Source organism: Tauraco erythrolophus, chromosome 23, assembly GCF_009769465.1.
Source record: "Tauraco erythrolophus isolate bTauEry1 chromosome 23, bTauEry1.pri, whole genome shotgun sequence".
Taxonomy (NCBI): Eukaryota; Metazoa; Chordata; class Aves; order Musophagiformes; family Musophagidae; genus Tauraco; species Tauraco erythrolophus.
The window spans coordinates 1,716,653-1,737,688 of record NC_141487.1 but is presented as its reverse complement, the minus strand read 5'-3'; the positions used below and the strand labels follow the sequence as shown (position 1 = coordinate 1,737,688).

Sequence of the window (21,036 nt, the reverse complement as noted above, 5' to 3'; positions counted from 1 at the left end):
GTGTGCACAGACGGACGGAGAGCTGTACGTCCGGCCGGACACACGGACGGTGCGTGTCCGGACAGACGGACGCTGTACGGATCACTGGACACACGGACACGTGTACGTCCAGTTGGACAGACACCTGCCCAGCCGGACACTCACCTTCTCCACCCTTTGGGATTAATGCCCCAAAAATGGCCTTTCTGCCCCAAAGATCCTGCTCCAAAAACCAGCGATTTCACACCCCCGCCCCGCCCCCGCCCCGCCCCTGCCCCGCCCCCCTCACACCCCCGCCCCGCCCCCCACTCATGGGCAGGATCGGGCCCTTTACCCCACAGTGTCCGTCCGTCTGTGCGTCCATCACCCACCCTGGGGGGGCTCAGACACGAGCCTCGTGCCAGGCATACGGACGGGGCATGGACAGACACACGGACAGTGGGAGGGAAAAGGGCCCGATCCTGCTCACGAGTGGGGGCGGGGCGGGGGTGTGAGAGGGGCGGGGCGGGGGCGGGGCGGGGGTGTGAAATCGCTGGGTTTTGGAGCGGGACCTTTGGGGCAAAAGGTCCATTTTTGGCAGGTTTATGGGGAGGTGTGCAGGGCCGGACAGATGGAGAGTTGTACGGCCAGCCGGACACACGGACGGTGCGTGGCCGGACAGACGGACACTGCACGTACCTCTGGACAGACGGACAGTTGTACGTCCGGTTGGACAGACGGACATGTGTGCGTCCAGCTGGACAGACGCCCGCCCAGCCAGACTCTTTCACCCTTTGGGATTAATGCCCCAAAAATGGACCTTTTGCCCCAAAGGGCCCAATCTCAAAACCAGCGATTTCACACCCCCGCCCCGCCCCCACCCCGCCCCTGCCCCGCCCCCCTCACACCCCTGCCCCGCCCCCACTCCTGGCCAGGATCGGGCCCTTTGGGCCCCCGCAGTGTCCGTCCGTCAGCCCAAGCCCTGTCTGTGTGTCCATCACCCACCCTGGGACACCGAGGGGTTCAGGCCCGATCCCGGCCTGAGTGGGGGCGGGGCGGGGGTGTGAGGGGGGCGGGGCGGGGGCGGGGCGGGGGTGTGAAATCGCTGGGTTTTGGAGGGGGGCCTTTGGGGCAGAAAGGCCATTTTTGGGGCATTAATCCTAAAGGGTGGAGAAGGTGAGTGTCCGGCTGGGCAGGTGTCTGTCCAACTGGATGTACACATGTCCAACCGGACGTACAACTGTCCGTCTGTCCAGCGGCACGTGCAGTGTCCGGTCATGCACCGTCCATGTGTCCGGCCGGACGTACACAGCTCTGTCCGGCCCTGCACACCTCCCCATTAACCTCCCAAAATGGACCTTTTGCCCCAAAGGGCCTGCTGGACAGACGGACAGTTGTACGTCCGGTTGGACACGTGTACGTCCAGTTGGACAGATGCCCGCCCAGCCGGACACTCATCTTCTCCACCCTTTGGGATTAATGCCCCAAAAATGGCCTTTCTGCCCCAAAGGCCCCCCTCCAAAAACCAGCGATTTCACACCCCCGCCCCGCCCCCGCCCCGCCCCCCTCACACCCCCGCCCCGCCCCCACTCCGGCCGGGATCGGGCCTGAACCCCCCGGTGTCCCAGGATGGGTGACGGACACACAGACAGGGCTGGGGCTGACGGACGGACACTGCGGGGGCCCGATCCTGGCCAGGAGTGGGGGCGGGGCAGGGGTGTGAGGGGGGCGGGGCAGGGGCGGGGTGGGGGCGGGGCGGGGGTGTGAAATCGCTGGTTTTGAGATTGGGCCCTTTGGGGCAAAAGGTCCATTTTTGGGGCATTAATCCCAAAGGGTGAAGGAGTCTGGCTGGGCGGGCGTCTGTCCAGCTGGACGTACACGTGTCCGTCTGTCCAACTGTACGTACAACTGTCCATCTGTCCAGCGGTACGTGCAGTGTCCGTCTGTCCGGCCACGCACCGTCCGTGTGTCCGGCCAGACGTACAACTCTCCGTCTGTCCCTGCACACCTCCCCATAAACCTGCCAAAAATGGACCTTTTGCCCCAAAGGTCCCGCTCCAAAACCCAGCGATTTCACACCCCCGCCCCGCCCCCGCCCCGCCCCTCTCACACCCCCGCCCCGCCCCCCACTCGTGAGCAGGATCGGGCCCTTTTCCCTCCCACTGTCCGTGTGTCTGTCCATGCCCCGTCCGTATGCCTGGCACGAGGCTCGTGTCTGAGCCCCCCCAGGGTGGGTGATGGACGCACAGACGGACGGACACTGTGGGGTAAAGGGCCCGATCCTGCCCACGAGTGGGGGTGGGGTGGGGGTATGAGGGGGGCGGGGCAGGGGCGGGGCGGGGGTGTGAAATCGCTGGTTGTTGGAGCGGGACCTTTGGGGCAGAAAGGCCATTTTTGGGGCATTAATCCCAAAGAGAGGAGAAGGTGAGTGTCTGGCTGGCCAGGGTACTGTCCAACTGGACGTACACGTGTCCGTGTGTCCAGCGATCCGTACAGCGTCCATCTGTCCAGACACGCACCGTCTGCGTGTCCGGCCGGACGTACAGCTCTCCGTCCGTCTGTCTGTGCACACGCCTCCATAAACTGCCAAAAAATGGCCTTTCTGCCCCAAAGGTCCCTCTCCAAAAACCAGCGCTTTCACACCCCCGCCCTGCCCCCACCCCACCCCTGCCCCGCCCCCCTCACACCCCCCCTCGTGGCCCTTTGCCCCCCCAGTGTCCGTCTGTCCGGAGCTGGGCGTGTTCCTGAGCCAGACACACGGACATGGGGTCCTTTGGGGCCAAAAAGTCCATTTTCGGGTGAGTTTGTTCCAGGCAGTGGAAGAGGCGTGTGCCCAGCTGGGCGGGTTCGTGTCCATCTGTCTGTCCCACTGCCGTGTATCCATCCCACTGTCCATGTGTCCATCTTGTCTTTCCCAATGTCCGTCTGTCCCACTGCCCATGTGTCCGTTTGTTCGTCTCACTCTCCCGTGTGTCCGTCCCACTGCCTGTCTGTCCATCCCAGCGTCCATGTGTCTGTCTGTCCGTCCCACTGCCCATGTGTCTGTCCCACTGTCCATCTGTCTGTCCCTCTGTCCGTCTGCCTGTCCCAATGTCCGTCTGTCCATCCCAATATCCATGTGTCCGTCTGTCCGTCTCACTCTCCATGTGTCTGTCCCACTGCCTGTGTGTCCATCCCAGGGTCCATGTGTCCGTGTGTCTGTCCCACCATCCATCTGTCTGTCCCAACGTCCATCTGTCCATCCCACTATCAATGGGTCCATCTGTCCGTCTCACTCTCCGTGTGTCCGTCCCACTGTCCGTGTGTCCGTCCCACTGTCCGTGTGTCCATCCCCGACTCCGCAGTGCTGGGGGCGCCGTTTCAGGCCCAATCCTGACTCCGGGGTGCCCACACCCCCCCGGGGGGGCTCGTGCCCCCTGCCCTGCCCCTGGGCCCCCCCCAGGCTGGGGGACCCTCTGCCTGCCCCGCTCGCCCTCAGCACAGGGTGGGGGTCTCTGTCCTCTCCAACCCCAAAGTCCCGTTGGATGGGTGTAACTCCCCAGATTTGCTCCGAAATCTCCTTTTTTGCCAAATCTTCTCCATTTTAACCCATTTGCCCCACCACTGGTGATTAACCAACTGTTTCGGCGGCGCTCGGCTCCTGCGCCAGAGCCCAGTGGGCTTTTGGGCTGAAAAACGGTGGAAAATGTTCAGTTTGGCTCTTTTTTTTTTTTTTTTTCCAATTGCAGCACGTCCCAAAATGTGAGGATTTTTTTTGCAACCAATTGAAAATTGAAAGTTAAATTGAAATTTTTTAAATTGAAAATTAAAAAAAAAGAAACCACACCTTTGGCTTTCAACAGATTATTTGTGACGCGGAAGGGAAAATAATCAGAATTTGGGGTTTACTCTGATAAAATCCTGTTTTTTTCTTCTTTTTTTGGAATAAAAGGTTGGAGATGACTCCCGGGGCACCCCCAAAACCTCCTCCCACCCCCCCCCCATCCCAAGGGACGAGACGCGGGCGCCGGAGTGTTTTGTATTTTTTAATAAAGTTTGTAATCCAATGGACACACAAAACAAAACTTGCGATGAGAAAAAAAAAAACAAAACAACAAAAAAACAACAAAAATAAACAACAAAAAAAAACAGTTCCATAAATTAATAAGTGTTAGGGAGGGGGGGGCCCAAAGTCTTTGCACAAGTGTATAACACTTCCACAGCTCGGGAGGGGGGCGAGGGGGGCATGTTTAAATGAAGCGCACTTACAAATGAGTGACAATACAAAGTCTGAGTATGAAAATAAGATTTTTTCTCTGAAAACACATTTTTTTTTTTTTTTGGCACAGATTAAAAAAAAAGTATGTTGTGGGGATTTGATTTTTTTTTTCTTTTCTCCTTTTTAAAGTCAGTATTATATATATTTATATATATTATATATATATTTATATATACACACACCCACTGAGTTCTGCATATCCCACCAGGAAGGAAAATAGCTCTCCCTTTTTTTTTTTTTTGTGTTTTGCTTCGTATTTTCTTTTTTTTTTCTCTTTTTTTCAGTGTAAACTGTACATCCCAGATGAAGAGAAGACGGCTGCAGCGGGGGCAAGCGGAGGAGAAGAAGGTTCACATCCATCAAAAATTAAAAAGCCCGAAAAGAAAAAGAACAATAGAACCCAAAAGAAAAAATAAAATAAAAAAAAAAAAAGAAGATAATGCGTGAAATGATCCTTGACCCACAAATTCCGGCAGAATTCCTGCGGTTAGTCCACGGCGCGTGTCGATGTGTGTCAAAGACATCCGGAACGTCACAGCGTGTCTCCAACTGTGCAAAGGTCCGAGTCACTAATTTAGTGCAAAGGCAGTTCAGGTTCTTTTTTGAGGTTTTTTTTTTTTTTATTATTATTATTATTTTTTCCTTTTTTTTTTTTTTTTTCCCTCCGTGTGTTTTTTTTTTTTTTTTTGTTAAAAAAAATAAGCCGTCCTTTCTCTTTTTCCCCAAAAGGAGGCACAGACACCCAGGACCCGTCCGCCTGTCCGGTTGTCCGTAAGCCAAAGCGACATGTAAACATCCGCGGGAGCGCGGCCGCTCCCCAGCAACAGTTTGATCGAGGCCGGCGAGGGCAGGAGGCTGGTAGGCTGGCAGCATTTTCTTCTTTCGTGACTTTTTCCTCTTTTATTTTTTTTTTTTAAATTTTGTGGGTTGTTTTTTTTTTGTGGTTTTCTTTTTTTTTGCTGCAGGGCCTTGGGAAAAACAAATCAAATAAAAATAATAAAAAAAAAAAATAAAATAAAAAGTCAGTAACCGGTAAACAGCTCATACCGACGCGATGACAATCATCAGGTGAGGAGAGATGTTGGAGATGCTGGCGAGGAGGTCCGGGGCTAAGCGGGAAAGGTGGCTTTCCGAAAATTCGCAGGGTGGGAAGATCTGCAGAACGTAGGCAGGCTGCGAGGGAGGAAAGAAAACATGGATGAGAGTGAAACCGCGGCAAGAATTGGCCTAAAGATGTTTTTAAATGGCAAATTTGGATGATTTTTCGGGCGCTTCAAGGCTTATACAAGCGCACTCGTATAAAAAAAAAAAATCAAGTTCTTCAGCAGGCTCAGGCGTGGTTCCCAACTGGGGAGTTTTTCCACACCTGGTGGTTGGTTTTATTGCGAAAGACAAAAAAATTCCCATTAATTCTCATTTCAGCGGTTGCTCCGAGCGCCGACCGCTCATTCCAGGCACTTTCTACCCAGGGAACGGATTAAATTCAATTCGGTCTGGAATAAACACTGCTCCACATCACCCAACCTTTTGTCTTCAGACAGCAAAGACCGAGAAAACACCCAGCATCCTGGAAAAACAGGGATGGGGCACGAGGAAGGCACGAGGGCTCTACCCCCAACGCAGAAAAAGAGCTGGGAAATGGGTTTGGTTTGCTTTGGGGCTGTGAATAAACTGGGAGTTTTGGGTTTTTTTGCTTTGCAGTTCATTTTCAACAATTTTATTAATTTTCTGGGTGCGTTTTGCTCAGTGACGTAAGAAGCCCCTGGGGTAAACGTGTTTTAACACTAAAATCAAGCAGCTCAACCACCATCAGGAGCAGAAGGTGGAAGGCTGGGGGTGCCCTTCTCTCTCCATTTGCTTTATCCATGGCGTTTCGGGGCTTTTCCCCGCCGGTACCTGGTTAGAGCCGGGGTTGGGAACGTTGATGATTCCTGCGGCTTGCTTGGCCTGCAGGTAGCTGATGAAGGCGGCCTTCAGCGACTCGGTCTGGTTCACCACGTCTTCCTGGTCTCGGCCACACGGCAAGGCCAGCAACAGGCAGTAATCGCTCTCCACCTGGAAAAAACCACGCTAATTAAGTCAAACGATCGCTCCGAACAGGCTCCTTCCCGACGTACGTTCGTTCTCTGCAGTGGAAAACCCCCTCTTTGAACTCTTTTCGGTGTGTGAGACCTAAATGGTGAAAAGGACTGGAAACCACCCGTTTCTGCGGCCGCCTGAATTCCACTTTCCGTCTTGGGCACGTCAGAGCCGGCGGGAATTGGTTCTGGGGCCGAGGGATGGGCGACTTCAAAAGGTTTCCCAACTCCGCCGTTCCCTTTTCAGAGCAATACCTATCGCGATCCGCGTTTCACGCTCTTCCGGGATGAGGGAATCTCACAGCTTTTACCAGAATCCCAAAAAAACGTTGGCCCAAGCAGCGAGAGCCGAGGTTTCCGCGCGGATCGGCGGGTGTGTTTTCACGTGGCTGGTGAAGCACAGCCCCAGTTTTCAGCCCCCTCCCCAAAAAACGCGCCCTCGCCCCGCCGCGCCCCCTCACCATCATCCTGCGCGCGACGCCCTCCAGCTGCGACGCCTCCAGCCGCATGCGCTGCGCGATCCGCAGCGGCGGGCCGCCCTCCGGCGCCGGCAGCGATCGGTGAGCCAAGACGTTATTCCCGGAGACGAAGTGGAGCTGAACAGCGGCCGTGTCGTTCTTCAGAGCCAAAAGGCCCTGCCAGACAATCGGGTATTTCTGGAAAGAGAGAGAGAAGGAATATTGAACGGAAACGAAGGAGAAGGGGATCCCAAAACCTTTCCGAGCTGCTCGTTTGCCTCTGATACTTTCACAGGCAATTAATTAAGACACCGCCGCTATGGAGACAGACTGGGAGAGTTGGGGCTGTTCAGCCTGGAGAAGAGAAGGCTCCGGGGAGACCTTCCAGCACCTCCCAGTGCCTAAAGGGGCTACAAGAAAGCAGGAGAGGGGCTTTGGACATGGGCGTGGAGTGACAGGACACGGGGCAATGGCTTTAAACTGAAAGAGGGGAGATTCTGATGGGATCTAAGGAAGAAATTCTTCTCTCTGAGGGTCATGAAGCACTGGAGCAGGTTGCCCAGAGAAGCTGTGGCTGCCTCATCCCTGGAAGTGTTCAAGGCCAGGCTGGATGAGGCTTTGGCCAACCTGGTGTAGTGGAGGGTGTCCCTGGCCATGGCAGGGGGGTTGGAACTGGACGGTCTTGGAGGTCCCTTCCAACCCAAATCATTCTAGGATTCTACGATCACGCATCCGTCTGGGCTTGGGTGAGCTCCTGAATCAGTAATCCAGTTCTTTTTCTTCCAGCTGGCCAAGACGCCTGGGTGGTTCCCTTCACCGCGAACACCAGAGCACTCCCCAGTGCTCCAGCCTCCCACGCCACGCAAGGTGGAGCGGGGCTGTTATCCGACGCCACTTTCTCTTTTACAAATGGGAGAAGGGAGAAGCAGCGGAGGCAGGAGAGTCGCTCAGGGTTACGCGGGAAATAATTCGGCGCTGAATGCAACTCTCGGTTCCTCACTGGGGCTTGCTCCTCACCATCTCCCTCCTCTTCTCCAGCCTCCACGCTTTGGGAATGTGGGTTTTTTTCTTTAAATTAAATACACCATGACTCTTTCATGCCCACGAAGAAACCTTTTATGGTTTTCCTGACTGCAAAACGACGCAGCACCGCCTGCCTGAGCCTGCAGGCTGTTTGAGACAGTAACGAGAGAAACGGGGGCTGCTCTGCACGAGCAGCACCTCCTCTCGAGGCTCCGGGAAACGCCGCGTAAACGTGAACGGGGTTAAAATCCACCAGGGACAGAAAGAGCCCAGAAAGCAAACAGACCATCGATCGCCTCCTCCGCACCTGAAGCGTTTAGGTCGGTCGGATTTTGGCTCCACGGGTGAGACAAGTTACACAGAACCTGATTATTTCTTCCCGGACGAGGAGCACGAGGCCGCTCGGCCAGGAGAAGACGACGGAGCGATACTCACCGTCAGAAGCTGAACCATATCCACAGGTCTCTGCGAAACGGGGTGAGGAGATGGCTCTTGTTTGAGAGCAGACTGGGGTTCAGGGCGATTGAGGGGCAATCCCGGAGGTGCTCCGGGACCCGACGTCGTCGGGATAAACATGGATTGCTTGGGAACCGCCTGAGGTTGGTGCGGCGACGGAAGCTCCTGTTTCATGGAAATGGCAACGGGCGAAGGGTAGGAGGTCTGGCTCGTGTCCGCTTGTGCCCTCTGAAGGTGGACGTGAGGGTCCAGCTGCGCCGCATGCCTATTTACAGTGGGGTGGTGACTCTGTTCGGGTCCTGCTGTCGGCGGGCCCTTGGGATCCTGGGGGATCTGAGGAGTCTTGCTGCGTACTGGCTGGCTGGGGTGCGAGTGTTCGCCCTCCGGTAGACCCTAAGAAGCAGGTGGTGGGGGAAAAAAAAAGGAAAGATTTTAGGCCACGGGCGTATTAGGAGTCATTAGTTCAACGATAAGGCTGCCAGGACACAACCGGATCGCTGGTGGACGTATTGGTGAGTCTCCACACCATCAAGCCAGTCCTGCTGCGGTGGTGCCTGGACCAGCCTCCCCTTCCAAAGTTGCTCCACCAGCCTCTCGCACCCGCCGAAAGCTGAAAACGCATCCCCTGAACCCCAAGCCCATCCTTGGCCATGCCATCCGTCCAAGGATGTCCAACCCATGGGCCACCTCTACACCTAGAAACCTTCTCCTCCGCCACCTCTACATCTAGAAACCTGTAGGTAGGTTTGAGTCCTAAAGTAGTTAAGAAAAAGGTGTTTTTTAGCTTCCTCTAATGCCAAGCAATATTCAAACCCCACTTCCCAAAGAAAAATTGTTCCTCTTGTGCCAAGAACTTCTGTAGGGTCTGGAGAATAACCACGGAGAGCCAAACTCAGCTCCTGCGGCCACGCAGAGCCACGCCAGGGCCGTAATTAGCTCAAAGCGATCCAGATTTCTGATAGAAGGAGAAGAAAAGGTTTTATCTCTCACCTGAGATGGGGTCATGCTCCGGGAAGGCAGCCCGATCGGCGAGGCACCCGGGAACTGCGGATGCCCGAGCTGTGCCGCCGTATGGTAATTCCTCATGTCTCCATAGACGGACCGATAATCGTGGAAGGAGCTGCCGGTGGGGTGCATGATCTGCACCCCGTGCGGCACCACCACCGGCTGCGTCAAAGGCAGTCCGGGCAGCTGGCTGCTGGAGGGGACGCTGAGCAGCCGGGCTTCGCTGTGAGGAGAGTGTGCCATCTTGCCTTCGGAGGATTTCGGCGTCTCTTTTCCGGGCTGCGGGGTCTTACTGACGGGAGGAGTTTTCACAGCCCCTTCGGGCGTTCGGGATTGTCTCGTTTCCGAGTGGTGCTCGCCCACGGCGGCCATGTGTGGGTGCATGATCATCCTGACGTCGCGGGTGACGTTGTACTGGTCGAGCCTGATGCTCGTGGCGTGCATGCGGTAATCCGGTTGCATCACCAGCACGTCGGACTGGACGGGGGCTGGCCCCCGGCACACCGTGGTGTGGTGGTAGTGCATCTCCTCCTCCGGAGCGTGCTGAGACGACAGAGGAGGCATGACTATGTCCCGTATCGGAGCTGGCTGGGGTGTGCTGGATCGCTGAGGTTTGATCTCTATCTGGGGTTGGAGAGCAGCTCGGGGGGAGTGGAGCGCTTCCGGGCGGATGCCGTAAGGGATGCCGGAGAGAGGAGGGGTGTTCATCCTCACCTCGCCTTGGGACAGATGGCCCAGGGACACAGTCTGCGTTACGCTGTGAGGGGGCATGATAACAGATTGCTCGGGATGCATGCTGGACATGTATTGAGGAACAGGAATTCCCGGCGCCAGCATGACCGGGGTACTGCTCGATAAAGCCGGAGACGAGGTACTGCCGGGATGACAAGCCCGCGGAAACGGCGACGGCGAGTGCCCGCTGGTACGCGGCGAGTGCGGCTCCTGCTTGGTGACCCCCAAGTGGGAAATAGCCCGGTCAGTTGGGGTGCTGGGGCCCGAGCTGACGTGGTTCGCTTCCGAATGCATCTTCCCAGAGAGGGAAGGGTGGTGAGGACTGACTCCAGGACTCAAGTTGGAGGGTTGGAGAGTCTTGGTCTCCACTTTGAGAGCAGCTGGATCGGACAGTTTTTTGTTCACAACCATCTGGTTGTGGACCAGTACGGGTGGAGTGTTTACGGTCTGCGTGAGGACTTTACTGGGCTGAGACGCTGGAGTCTGGCCAGAAAGGTGGGACGAGTCGGACTTCTCCAGCGCAGCGCGCTCCTGTTTAACGGAGGAGATGACGGGCGACGTGTTGTAAGGCTGCGTTCCTAGTACCAAAGAAGAATGGGTGGAAACAGTCCCGTAGCCCGCCGAGGTCTGGGAGCCTTTCGGCGTCGGCTGAGATGGCGTGATGGGTTCCTGTTTAATCTGGGATTTGGATACGGACTGCTGAAACTCGATGTCGACGGCGCTGGCTGGGGGAATCTGGCTGATCTTGGCACTGATTCGCTGAGGGCCTTCCGTCTTCTGCCCCGAGTAACTCAGCAGCACTACGCCTTCCGAGGTGTTCACCCGCAGCCCCGGACTGGAGCCAGTCTCTACAGGCCTCTCCTCGATAATAGACATGGATCCCGGATGAAACCTACTGTTATCGTTCGTGCTTGACCTCTGCTTGAATTTCGGCGAGGGGGCGTTGACGAGACACGTCTGGGTTTGGGGAGCTTGCTTCACCAAGGTGATCCTCGGAGCCTCCTCCAGATCCACGCTGTGGGGCATCCTGCTTATCACAGAAGTAGCTTTGGGAGCAATCACGGTGCTTATCTTTTCCTTCTCACCGAACACCGGTGCTTCGGCCACCGGCGGGTCCAAGGAGTTGGTGACGGGAACTGCCGGCTTCTCCTCCGAAACCGGTTTTATAGCCTCTACGGCGGGGTGGAGGGGTGCCTCCTCCAAACGAGGGGCACTCACCGGCTCGGCGTGCGTCGTCGTCACGTGCGTTGAGGTTATGCTCGTCGCTGAGACGTACTTGGGCTCCATGAGTATCTTCCTCAAAGTGCTGGAGTTCGTATCGATATCCGAGGCCTTCGTGTCTGGCGGGAGAGCGGGCGGGGGCGTGGAATGGGCACGGGGTTCCTCGTGTCTTACCATCCACTCCGGCACCTTGGCAGCACCGGAGTGAAGGGGGACGATCGCGGCGGGCACCGGGGCGGGCAGCTTGGCCGCCGCCGCTGCCAAAGGGACGACGGGAAGTGCTGCGTTCGGGGCGCTCGGTGGCGTGACGGGCGCATTCTCTACAGGCGACCGTATCTTGAACCCGCTCTGATTCCCCTCGTCCAGCGGAACCGGTGGAGCAGCCAGCTCCAGCGGAGCCAGAGCGGGTGTTTTCGGAGAGGCACCGCTCTCAGCGACGGCTTCGTGCACGGCCACGACGTCAGCGGCTGCAGCCTTGCCGGCGTCGGAAGCACTTGGCTCCACGGATGCCTGAGCCACGGTTTTAGTTTGCTTCTCCTCCTTGGAGGCTTCCTCGGGTTTCGTCTTTACTTCGTTGGCGGGAGGTGACTTGCTCTGCACCCTCTCCGGCTCGAAGGCGTTGACTTCGGCAGCGTCGCCCTTTCTGCCCGTGCTCCTTTTGCGTCTCTGCCGCGTGGTTTTCTGACGGCCTTTTTCCTTCCGAGCAACTTCCGTCTCCTGCAAGGTCTCGGCCTCCTGCGCGGAGTTGGAAGACTCGCTGAAGCTGACTTCGGTCTCCTTGCTCTCCGTCTCCACCACCGAGGGGGCAGAGCCAGGGAGCGGCTGCACCGCAGGCTCGACGGCAGCCTCACTTTCTAGGATATTATTCACCGCCTGATCGGTCTCGGGCTCCATCTCCTCCCGAGGTGACGGTAACACCAAAGGCTCCGCGGGGATTTCGGCTTCCGATTCTGCGGGATACGTTGGGGGAGCAGGAAAACTTTCCGTCTCCCCCGAAATGTCATTGATGATGGAGCCGATGGCCGCTGCCAGCTCCGTTTCGCTAGCCTGATGCGCAGGTTTATCTCCTTCCTCCTCCTGACGAACTTCGGGCACGTCTGCCGTCGGCTCCTTGTAGGCAGCGATGGACGGAGGAGTTTCGGTGAGTTTTGCGATGTTCTCCACCGCCTGCTCCAGTTCAATCTGTTTTGCTAACTGGGCAGCTTCGGGTGACTGCTTTGGTTCCCGTGTCACCTCTTTTTCCGTTTCTGGGAATGAATCTTCTACCTCGTTCTTAGCAAAATGGGGTGGCAAGATGTCCTCTTTTGGGGGGCTCTTCATTTTGGCTGGCGACATGGCTGCCGGCTCCGCCTCCTCCTCGGTCGGCCGCAAGGCGCCCTTGACTTCGTCCACGTTGAGGCGTATTTCTACATTTTTGAGACACACGGATGCTTTATCCACAACCGTTTTGGTGTTTTTATACCTTCCCCTTTTGGATTTCGTAACCTTTTCTGGTGCCGGCTTCTTCTCCATGATCTCAACCGTGGGGATTTCTAGCTGGTTTTTCTCCACATCCAGTTCTTTCCTGTCACGTTTCTGCTCGCTCGCCGCCGGCTCTTTCTCAGTCGCTTTCGCTTTATTGCTGTTGTCGCCGGCGCTCGATTCTTGACCGCTTCTTTCAGCAGCATCTTCAGATTCAACCGGGGTATCGGCTTTCGATTCGTTCTTCCCTTTCTTTCCTTGCTGGCTGGGAGCAGCTGATGAGTGACTGTGCGTTAGCTTCTGGGATCTAGGAGATCTCCAACCTTCTGCAGGCTTAGGAGCTTCCACAGCATCTTTAGTTTCAGCCTCCTCCACCACCTCTTGCTGTACCGGTTCTGTCTTTATCGGAGAGATCTCCTCCTCCGGCTTACGGCGGGTTTTCGGAGGTCTTCCCCTCCTCGGGGTCGTAGGAACGGTTACCACTGTTTCCTGCGGGTCTTTTTCCCCTCTTTTCCTGGTGGATCTAGTGACCTCCACGGAGTCCTTCACCGGAGACGGGCCTTCGTTGTCCCCCGTGGTAGCGTAGACTGACCTCACGTTTCTGCGCCTGGTCCGGCCTATCGGCAAGCTCGGCTCCACGTTTTCCGGCTCTGCAGCAGAACTAGGGGATTTAGCAGCATTCCTTGAAACCTTCTCCGCTTCCACTTTCAATTCGGAAAGCTTCTGCGTCTCCCCACGAGGAGAGCTCGATCTTTTGAGTTTTTCACGGTCAATTCTTTCGCTCTTCCTCGTGACGGGCTTTTCCGTGACGTTTGCTGCAGCCGATTGCACGGGAGTCTTGGAGCGTTTACTCTTGTAGGACTTTTTGTCTTTGACGACAACCGGAGGTTCGACTTCCATATCGTTGTCGGAAACCGGCGGCAGGACCTCGGCAGCCACCTCTGCCTTTTGACTCGCACTAACATCAGAGTTGGCAGAAGGTGAAGGATTTTCTTCTTTAGGTTCTGCAGCCTCATCGGACTTCTGAACTAGCTTGGGCAGAGGTGGAATCAACTGGGAGGCTTCAGGTTCTGGGTCTCCACTGATGTCTCCTTGGGAAAACGAAGCTCCCGGAGTAGGAGGCTTGGTATCCAAGTATGAAGGATGCTCAGTTGCTACAACGTCTTCCTCCGGTGCCAGGGTTGTAGCAACAACTTCTTTACTAGCTTCTACGACCGGCGGGGATTCAGTTTGCTCGGGTGGTTCGATTTTGACAGGAGCAGCAAGTTCAGGAAAAGGTTTTCGTTCTTCCGCTGCAGAAGCAGGTTCAGATGGTTTTTCTTCTTTTACAGAAGCTGCTTCCACCACTACCTTCTCATTCGCGACCTTCTCGGAAGCAACCACTGCTTCCTGTGGCAGGACAGCGACCGAAGACGGAGCGACTACCGAGGAAGTTTTATGTTCCGGTTCTTTACTATCAGGAACCGTTTCTGGCGTTTTCGGCCGGTTTTCTTTATCTTCCTGTTTTTCCACTTCTTTTGGTTTCTGATCTTTCTCCTTTTCCTTCTGCTGCATTCGCGTCAGTTCGATGAATCTGCTGTGAAAGAGAACCACCGGCTCCTGCACCAACTCGGCCACGCTGTTAGTCCCGTCGGAGGAAGACTGTCTCCCGTACAATCTACCAGAAATGAAGTCAAGGTCGTCGTCTTTCCTCTCCAAATGCTGCAGGCGCTTGGAGTCCTGTTCAAAGATGGAACTATGCAAAAACCGAGAAGCGAACAGTTCCTGCCTCTCTTGTTCCTCCTCTTTGTGATCTTCTTTCTTATCGTCCAGTTTTCCACCTTCTGAATCGGTCCTGATTTTTTTCTTTTTCATATACCAAGATGGAATAGGTCTCGGAGCCGAGTCAACCTTCTCTTTGTCTTTATTGTTTCTAAAACTGGCAAATCTTGAATCCCAATCTAGAAAGGACCAGTTTTCTTCTCTGGACGAAGAGAGAGATTTCGCTCTTTCAAGCAAGGCCTTTGTGTCTGGTGTGATTGTCTTGTCCAAGGCAAAAGAGTAAAATTTGTTTCTTTCCAAGGAACTCGACAGTCTTTCCTCTCTTTCACGTAACTTCTCTTCTCTGTCCCTTAATAAAAAAGACAACCTGGAAGTCTCTAACAAGGACGAGGCTTTCGGGGAATGGGGCTTGTTTTCACTGTCATCGTCCGAATCTGACGGCACCTCCCCAGGTTCCAGGTCTCGGACGGATCGCTTGCGTATGCTGTCTCTCTTGACGATGCTGCTTGGAAAGCTGATATCGACTCTCCCAGGCTCCTGCTTCACTTGGGTTTCCCACCTACTGGAGTCATCTTCCGAACTCAGCACAGATAGTTTTATTTTAGCCATTTCCGCCATCTGCTCCCTTCTGCTGGAGTCGTAAGGATTAAACTTCAGCGAGTCCTCCCTCACAGTCATGTTGGAGTACGAAAGACCCTTTTCTTCTATTTTAGGCGACTCTTTGGTTTCCTTTAATGGCATCAGCCTCGGAGAATCGAGCGTGTCGTCATCTTCATGGAAAGGGAAGTGTCTGATACTTGGGGAACAGGACGTCCTTTCGGAGTCCTCACTCACCTGACGAGAACTTCTGTAGTTTCTTTCTCTTTTAGTGCTAATTTCGAAGTCGAACTGGTCAGTCTTTTTCCTTTTACTCGGTGGAGAGTCGTCGGTGACGTCTTGCGGAGGTTTTCCCACCTCGTGGACCAAGCTCCGCCTTTCGTATTCATCCACATCTTTCTTTGGACTGCCGAACTTCTCCGACTTCGCAATCTCCATTTCCAGCTGCTGTTTCAACCTGCGACTTTGCTCCATTTGTTTCCTGTAGCTTTGCGTGTGGTCAATGTCAATGCCAATTTTCTCCTCCGTATCAGCTGACTGAGGTTTCTCTTGGCCGAGTTTATGGTCAGGTGTGTCTTCAGGAAGACCGGAGTAATTCTTCCTTGCATCCTCTCTCTCTGTTCCTTGTTCATCCAGTAGCGGTACCTGTTTATGCTGGGTTTTTACTGGGTTGGGTTTTTTAGAAGAGACCTCCTGAACTTCCACTGGCTCATCAGCTGCCTCCATGAGCCTCGCCTGCAGATCTAGGCTGGGACGCATGCCAATCCCACCAACATTAAGGGTCTCCTGAATTTCTTTGGGACTAGTAACAGGAATGAGTCTTTCCAGTTTGAGTTTTTTAGATTCCCTCTTAAGCATCTCCTTCCTCAGGGGTTTTCTTTCCAATTCTCCTTCCCTCGAGGTCGTCGTTTCTCGAGACGAAGCCGTCGCATCCAGCTGCTTTTTCAAAACCACGCGCGCATCTTCCTCATCCTGGCTGCTTCTTTTGGCTTCTAGTTTTTGCCTCTCAGGCTTCAGATTTGCATCGGCAAAACGTCTTTTACGAGCCTCCAACTTGTCTAAATCTACCGTGTTGGCCCCCTCGGAAGTTTGCTCTGTCTTCAAGTGCTTTTTGGGTTTCAGTTTTCCTTCCTTATCCACCACTTCTACGTGGCTGGCAAGGGCTTTCTCTTTTTGTACCTTGGTTCTGACAGGTTCCAGTTTAGACTGGTCGGACTTGGTTTGCTCAGCTTGAGATGCCTGTGTTTTTTGTTCAAGCAGCGGGGACTTCATAGTGTCATTATCGAGCTTTGCCCTCAGCTTCTCCAGAGCGGGCTGATCAATAACTTTCCCTTCCTTTTCTTTCACTCGGGTCAAGACGACGCAGGGCATTAATTCCAGGCGGTTTTTAGCTGTCCCTTCTTTGTCACCTCTCTCTTTGCTTTGTTTACTGTTACCCTTCAATTTTTCAGGGCTGGGCTCTCTCTCATTCTCTTGATCCGTTTCCGAAGACTGAGAGCTGGGCGAATGGATTTTCGCTTTTCGTTTTTGCTTATCGGTTTTCTCCTTTTCTAGTTTTTCCGGCTTCTCCTTTCTCACCAAGCGTTTCTCCTTGTCGACTCTCTCCTGGTCGAAAGCCCGCTCCTTCTCTGTTTTTTCGTTTTTTCCGTAACGTTCCACGCGGGCTTTGTCCAGTTTGTCGTATCGCGGAGGAGACAGAGAACTGCAGCTGCCGCTGCGATCCGATGACCTGCTGTAAATCCTCCTCTCCGAATCGCTCTGCAGCCTTTCCGACTGCGAGGGAGACGCCCCAGGGCTCTGCGGACGCCTGGAATGCGTCGGACTCTGGCTCCGTTCAATCGGTCTCCGTTCGTGGTCTCTGTCCCGATCAGATTCGAACCGTTCCCGCTCCCTCTCCCGCTCCCGTTGCCTGTAACTGTACTCCCTGATGTCTTGCTCGTACGGATCGCCTCTGTAATCCCTGTACTCGCGCGGGTCGTCGTAGTATCGTGGGTCATAGTAGTCTCCTTGGTAAGGATCCCACTCCGCGTAAAATTCCCTGCCTCGAGCTGGGTATTCTCGCCGAGGATCTTCGGGATATGTCCCTGGAGTCCGAACAGTCTCGTAGTAAGTACGGTCCGGGGCATATTCGTACGATCCTCTTCTTTCATCCCTGCTAAATATAAGAATAAACGGATGAGTTTTCCTTCTCAACCAACGTACCGCGTTAGCACGTTCTTTGCTACGCAGGGGAACCATTTAATGACCATTTCTTTACGCGCGCAACGAGGTGACCGTACGCAGCTGCCTACAGGGATTTAACAACAAGGAATCGGTGCGCGGCGGATTAAATGCTTTGTCAGCTTATCAGTGCAGGGAACCGGTCATTTTGCAACAGCTCTGCCCGGGATCTTTGCATCAGCCTCACTGTCTCCTTTCTGCCAAATTCAAATATCGCATTAAATTAAAGTAAAACGTACGCAGCCCCTGCGCACCCACGCACGGTCTGTCACGGTGAAGATCACCGCATCTCACGAATCTGAAACCTACCTTTGAAAACATGAGTCAAGTCAAAATTCAAGGCTGGAACCTCTCCGTCACTAAGCCGTAAAGCGATAATAAGATTTCTTTAAAAATCCCAAACCCTGTCAGCGATCATTTGATTCCAGCATTAGCTCTTTCGCTGCACGCGACATGCTGTCGTTGCCTACTTACAGACCGAGTCAACCAAAAAAAACCAACCAGCTTGTTTACTAGAGCAGGTGAATCCACGGGAAGCATTCAGCAAAATAAGTCAGGCAATTAGTGTCATTATCTCAACACCTCCAAAAGGCCAAAATAAGCCGTTTGTACCACCGAACACACCTCTTTGGCAGAGGGGTGGCACAGAGCTGATGCTCCAATTCTCCACCATTAGGAGTGTTTTGCACACTCTGTTTCACACACGTTTGTTTGGCTTCACAGTTTATGTTTTCTGTTTCAAGCTGACAGCTCCCACCTTTAAGAAATGCACAAAACTGGAGAACAAGGCAAAGAAACACAAGATGGAAGACGAAAACCTCATTCTGCAAGTGAAGTGGGACGTTGTGAAAGCCAGCTGAAGTTCAAAAAATTAATCATGAGTTTTGTTTGGGTTTTTTTCCTTTGTGCCCTGTTTAGACTGGCTACAATGACAACCTAAGAGAACCCGCAGATCTCGGCATCGCTGCAAGGGCCCGCGAAACGCCAGGAGGAGCTCGGAGGAGGACCAGAAGATGCAGAATTACAAGCCTCACTGCAGAGCTCACTCAATCACTCCGTGATTCATTATTCCTAAGCATCTCGTAACGACTGTGTGAGCATAATGACAGAAAAGGAAAAACAAGACTAATGTGTACCCGAGCATCACGCTGTTCCAGAAATCAGTGTTCTACTCAGAATTATTTCACGGCAAAGACAAGCCCAGCTGACTCCCGTGCGTTAAGACACTCGATAATGCACTTCTCTCCTCTCAATTTGGTGTAGTTCCGAGGAAATTATTACCGACTGCTTGCTGGCACATCACAACATCTGGCAAGGACTGGGGAACGCACACGTTTATTTCCTTTATGCAAATCCTGATAGCCAATTTCCAAACCCTTCTCGCTTCTAAATCTGTCAGTTTTGCATTTATGTTCAACCCATCTATTTTGCTGCAAAAAACACACCGAATTCATCCAGCACACAGGTACAATCAGTGTCACGCTGGGCTTATTCATGGGGAAACCAGAGCCTTAACAATTAAGGCAGCCTCTGAAGGTAATAAAAATGCACCCACGCAAAAAGCCTTCACCATAGTCATCAGTAATAAAACCACAGATGTTTCTTTACCCTCTGGAAGCACAAAATGAGGAGTGCTTCTGTGCCAGGCTGCTCTCAGCCGGGGTCTGCAGAGATAAGTGGCCAGGCAGGGGGAACATGAGCCTTTGCTGCACGTGCAAAGTGAACAGACACCGTCGTGACAGATGCCGCAGAAGGACATCAACCTAAACCACATTTTTCATGTCAAACAAGAAAAGAAAAATTGCAGACTCATTTGTATTTTAGTATTTTATCAAGTGAATAAACTAAACTGTTGAAAAGGGGTAGGTGGAAGACCAAATTCTACCCTCTGCTCGACAGACGAGCAGCAGGAGTTTATCAGACTATGTATAAACCTGTTACAACATCTACGTTTCTCTTGAGGGCACAGGAAGGCATTACAGATACAATACACTCTGCATTCCTAAGCACTGATGAATGACTCACAACTGTGTCCCAGTGACCCACCACAGTAACCGGATACTAAATATATAGATCACGCAGATAGTCCAAACCTCCACCTAAGTACGGATTTCAGTAACCGACTGCACTTCAGATGTGTGATATCCTGTCTGCTTTAATCTGCAACGCCAAAATTTGATTAAAAATAAAATAACTGAAAAGGTAAGACATCAAAAACACGCTAAAATGTTGTTAATAAAACTTTCAAAAGAAAAGTAAAGTTGAGAGGAACAAACCCAAGTGTTTGGTTAATAATTATGGCCTGAAGAAAGTTCTACTGCACTTATGACGACGCTGGAAAAGTAAAAGACTAATAAAGATACTGAGACACATACCTTCTTTCTGCCAGCATTTCATAAAAGTCTCTGATATCTTGACCCGTTTTCTCCATGGAATGATAAAACGCCAACTGACTTTCTCGATTCGCAAAGTCCACCTGAAAAAATAAAGGATAAATCACGTTCAGCGAGAGAAACATCCCATTTGGACAACATTTCACTGCCTGCTGCAGAGTTCGAAGACAGGAGCAGGACTGAAAATGGGGATGGTGATATTTAACAAAAAACTGTCCAACGCTTCTCAGGACCAGCCCTACGCACCCCCAGGAGCAAAGCCCTTTCTCTCCTAACTCGGTGTAGCTGCGTGGAGTGATGTAACTACCTCCTTACTGGGGTGTGTTGTTGTAGCTGCCAGACCAGAGGCTTCTGTTCAGTAAACCAACAGGAAAAACACACGTTATTATTGTGGTGTTGATGGTTTTAATACTACGACTCCCAGTTACAGCTCCTTTTTGTCTCAACGCGGCGCCAAAGCGGGTCAGTATTATTAATCTCTTTCAGACTCCACGTTACTTGCCCGAGGTTATACAGCGAGGCGAGAGCAGGGACGGGAAAGGAACCAAACCTCCCGAATTGCAGCTCCCTGTTCAAACTACTCGAAGAGTCGATGTTTTCTAGCTAAAGGTGACAATATTAAGAAGCTAATGGCACAGCTGATGCAAAAAATTAAGGACTAGAATGGATTGAACAACATGTATTCCACTTAGGGTGATTTTTTTAAACATTCTAGTTCCTTCTTTTTCAAAAAAATCAGCCTAAATATCTGTATAACCACAGCAGTGGAGCACAGACATACAGGAATTAGGGGTGCTGCTTATTCCAAGGTTGCTGAGTAGCGAGACCCACAAACACAAGATACAAAACTCGTAAGCGACCGCGCATTTTAGTGCGTAAAAAGGCTATTTGTGTCCAACCACCACGCTTGGAAACTACCGTTTATCCAACTCCTAACCCCGACGGGTGCGGAGTTGCTAGGTTAATAACACCAGGTGAGAGATCACACTTGAAATCATTACCCACTCTTTAGGAGAGGAGAGAAGAGGAGGAGGAGGAAGATAATTCAGAGGGTTGGCTGACACCTCACGCCCCCACTGAGTGGAACTGATGGGACAGTCGTAACAGGTATTACCACATTCACCCAAATCCAAGACATCCCCATAAATGTTAAGTGTTGCTCCAGGAAAAAAATACTTTCTATCTATTTTTTTAAGGAGTGTTTTTAATTTTTTTTTTTTTTTAATCTTTAAAATCTGTTACATGGAAGAAGCTGCCATTGCAAGAGCGGATGGTGTGCTTGGGTTGCTGTACCCCACTACTACGCCACGCAACCCACCGCAGATCGCCCCGGCCAGGTCAAGAGAAGCTGAAAGGACATCAACCTAAACCACATTTTTCATGTCGAACAGGAAAAAAAAAATTGCAGCCTCACT

General features: G+C 52.9%; 1 protein-coding gene across 3 annotated transcripts in view; it reads right to left on the bottom strand.

Annotated features, from left to right (window-relative positions):
• Positions 1–5,143: 5,143 nt before the first annotated feature.
• Positions 5,144–21,036, bottom strand: part of SPEN (spen family transcriptional repressor) — a 66,464-nt gene continuing 50,571 nt past the window's right edge. For 2 of the 3 annotated variants that reach the window (XM_086625466.1, XM_086625468.1), the window contains 6 exons: positions 19,604–19,704; positions 9,222–17,163; positions 8,211–8,624; positions 6,756–6,950; positions 6,113–6,271; positions 5,144–5,389 (listed from right to left, as the gene is read on the bottom strand). In XM_086625466.1, the coding sequence (XP_086481592.1) occupies positions 5,258–5,389; positions 6,113–6,271; positions 6,756–6,950; positions 8,211–8,624; positions 9,222–17,163; positions 19,604–19,704 (8,943 nt within the window). In that variant the 3' untranslated portion in view covers positions 5,144–5,257. The remainder of the gene's footprint in view (positions 5,390–6,112; positions 6,272–6,755; positions 6,951–8,210; positions 8,625–9,221; positions 17,164–19,603; positions 19,705–21,036) is intronic. The other variant, XM_086625467.1, reaches the window with a different exon arrangement.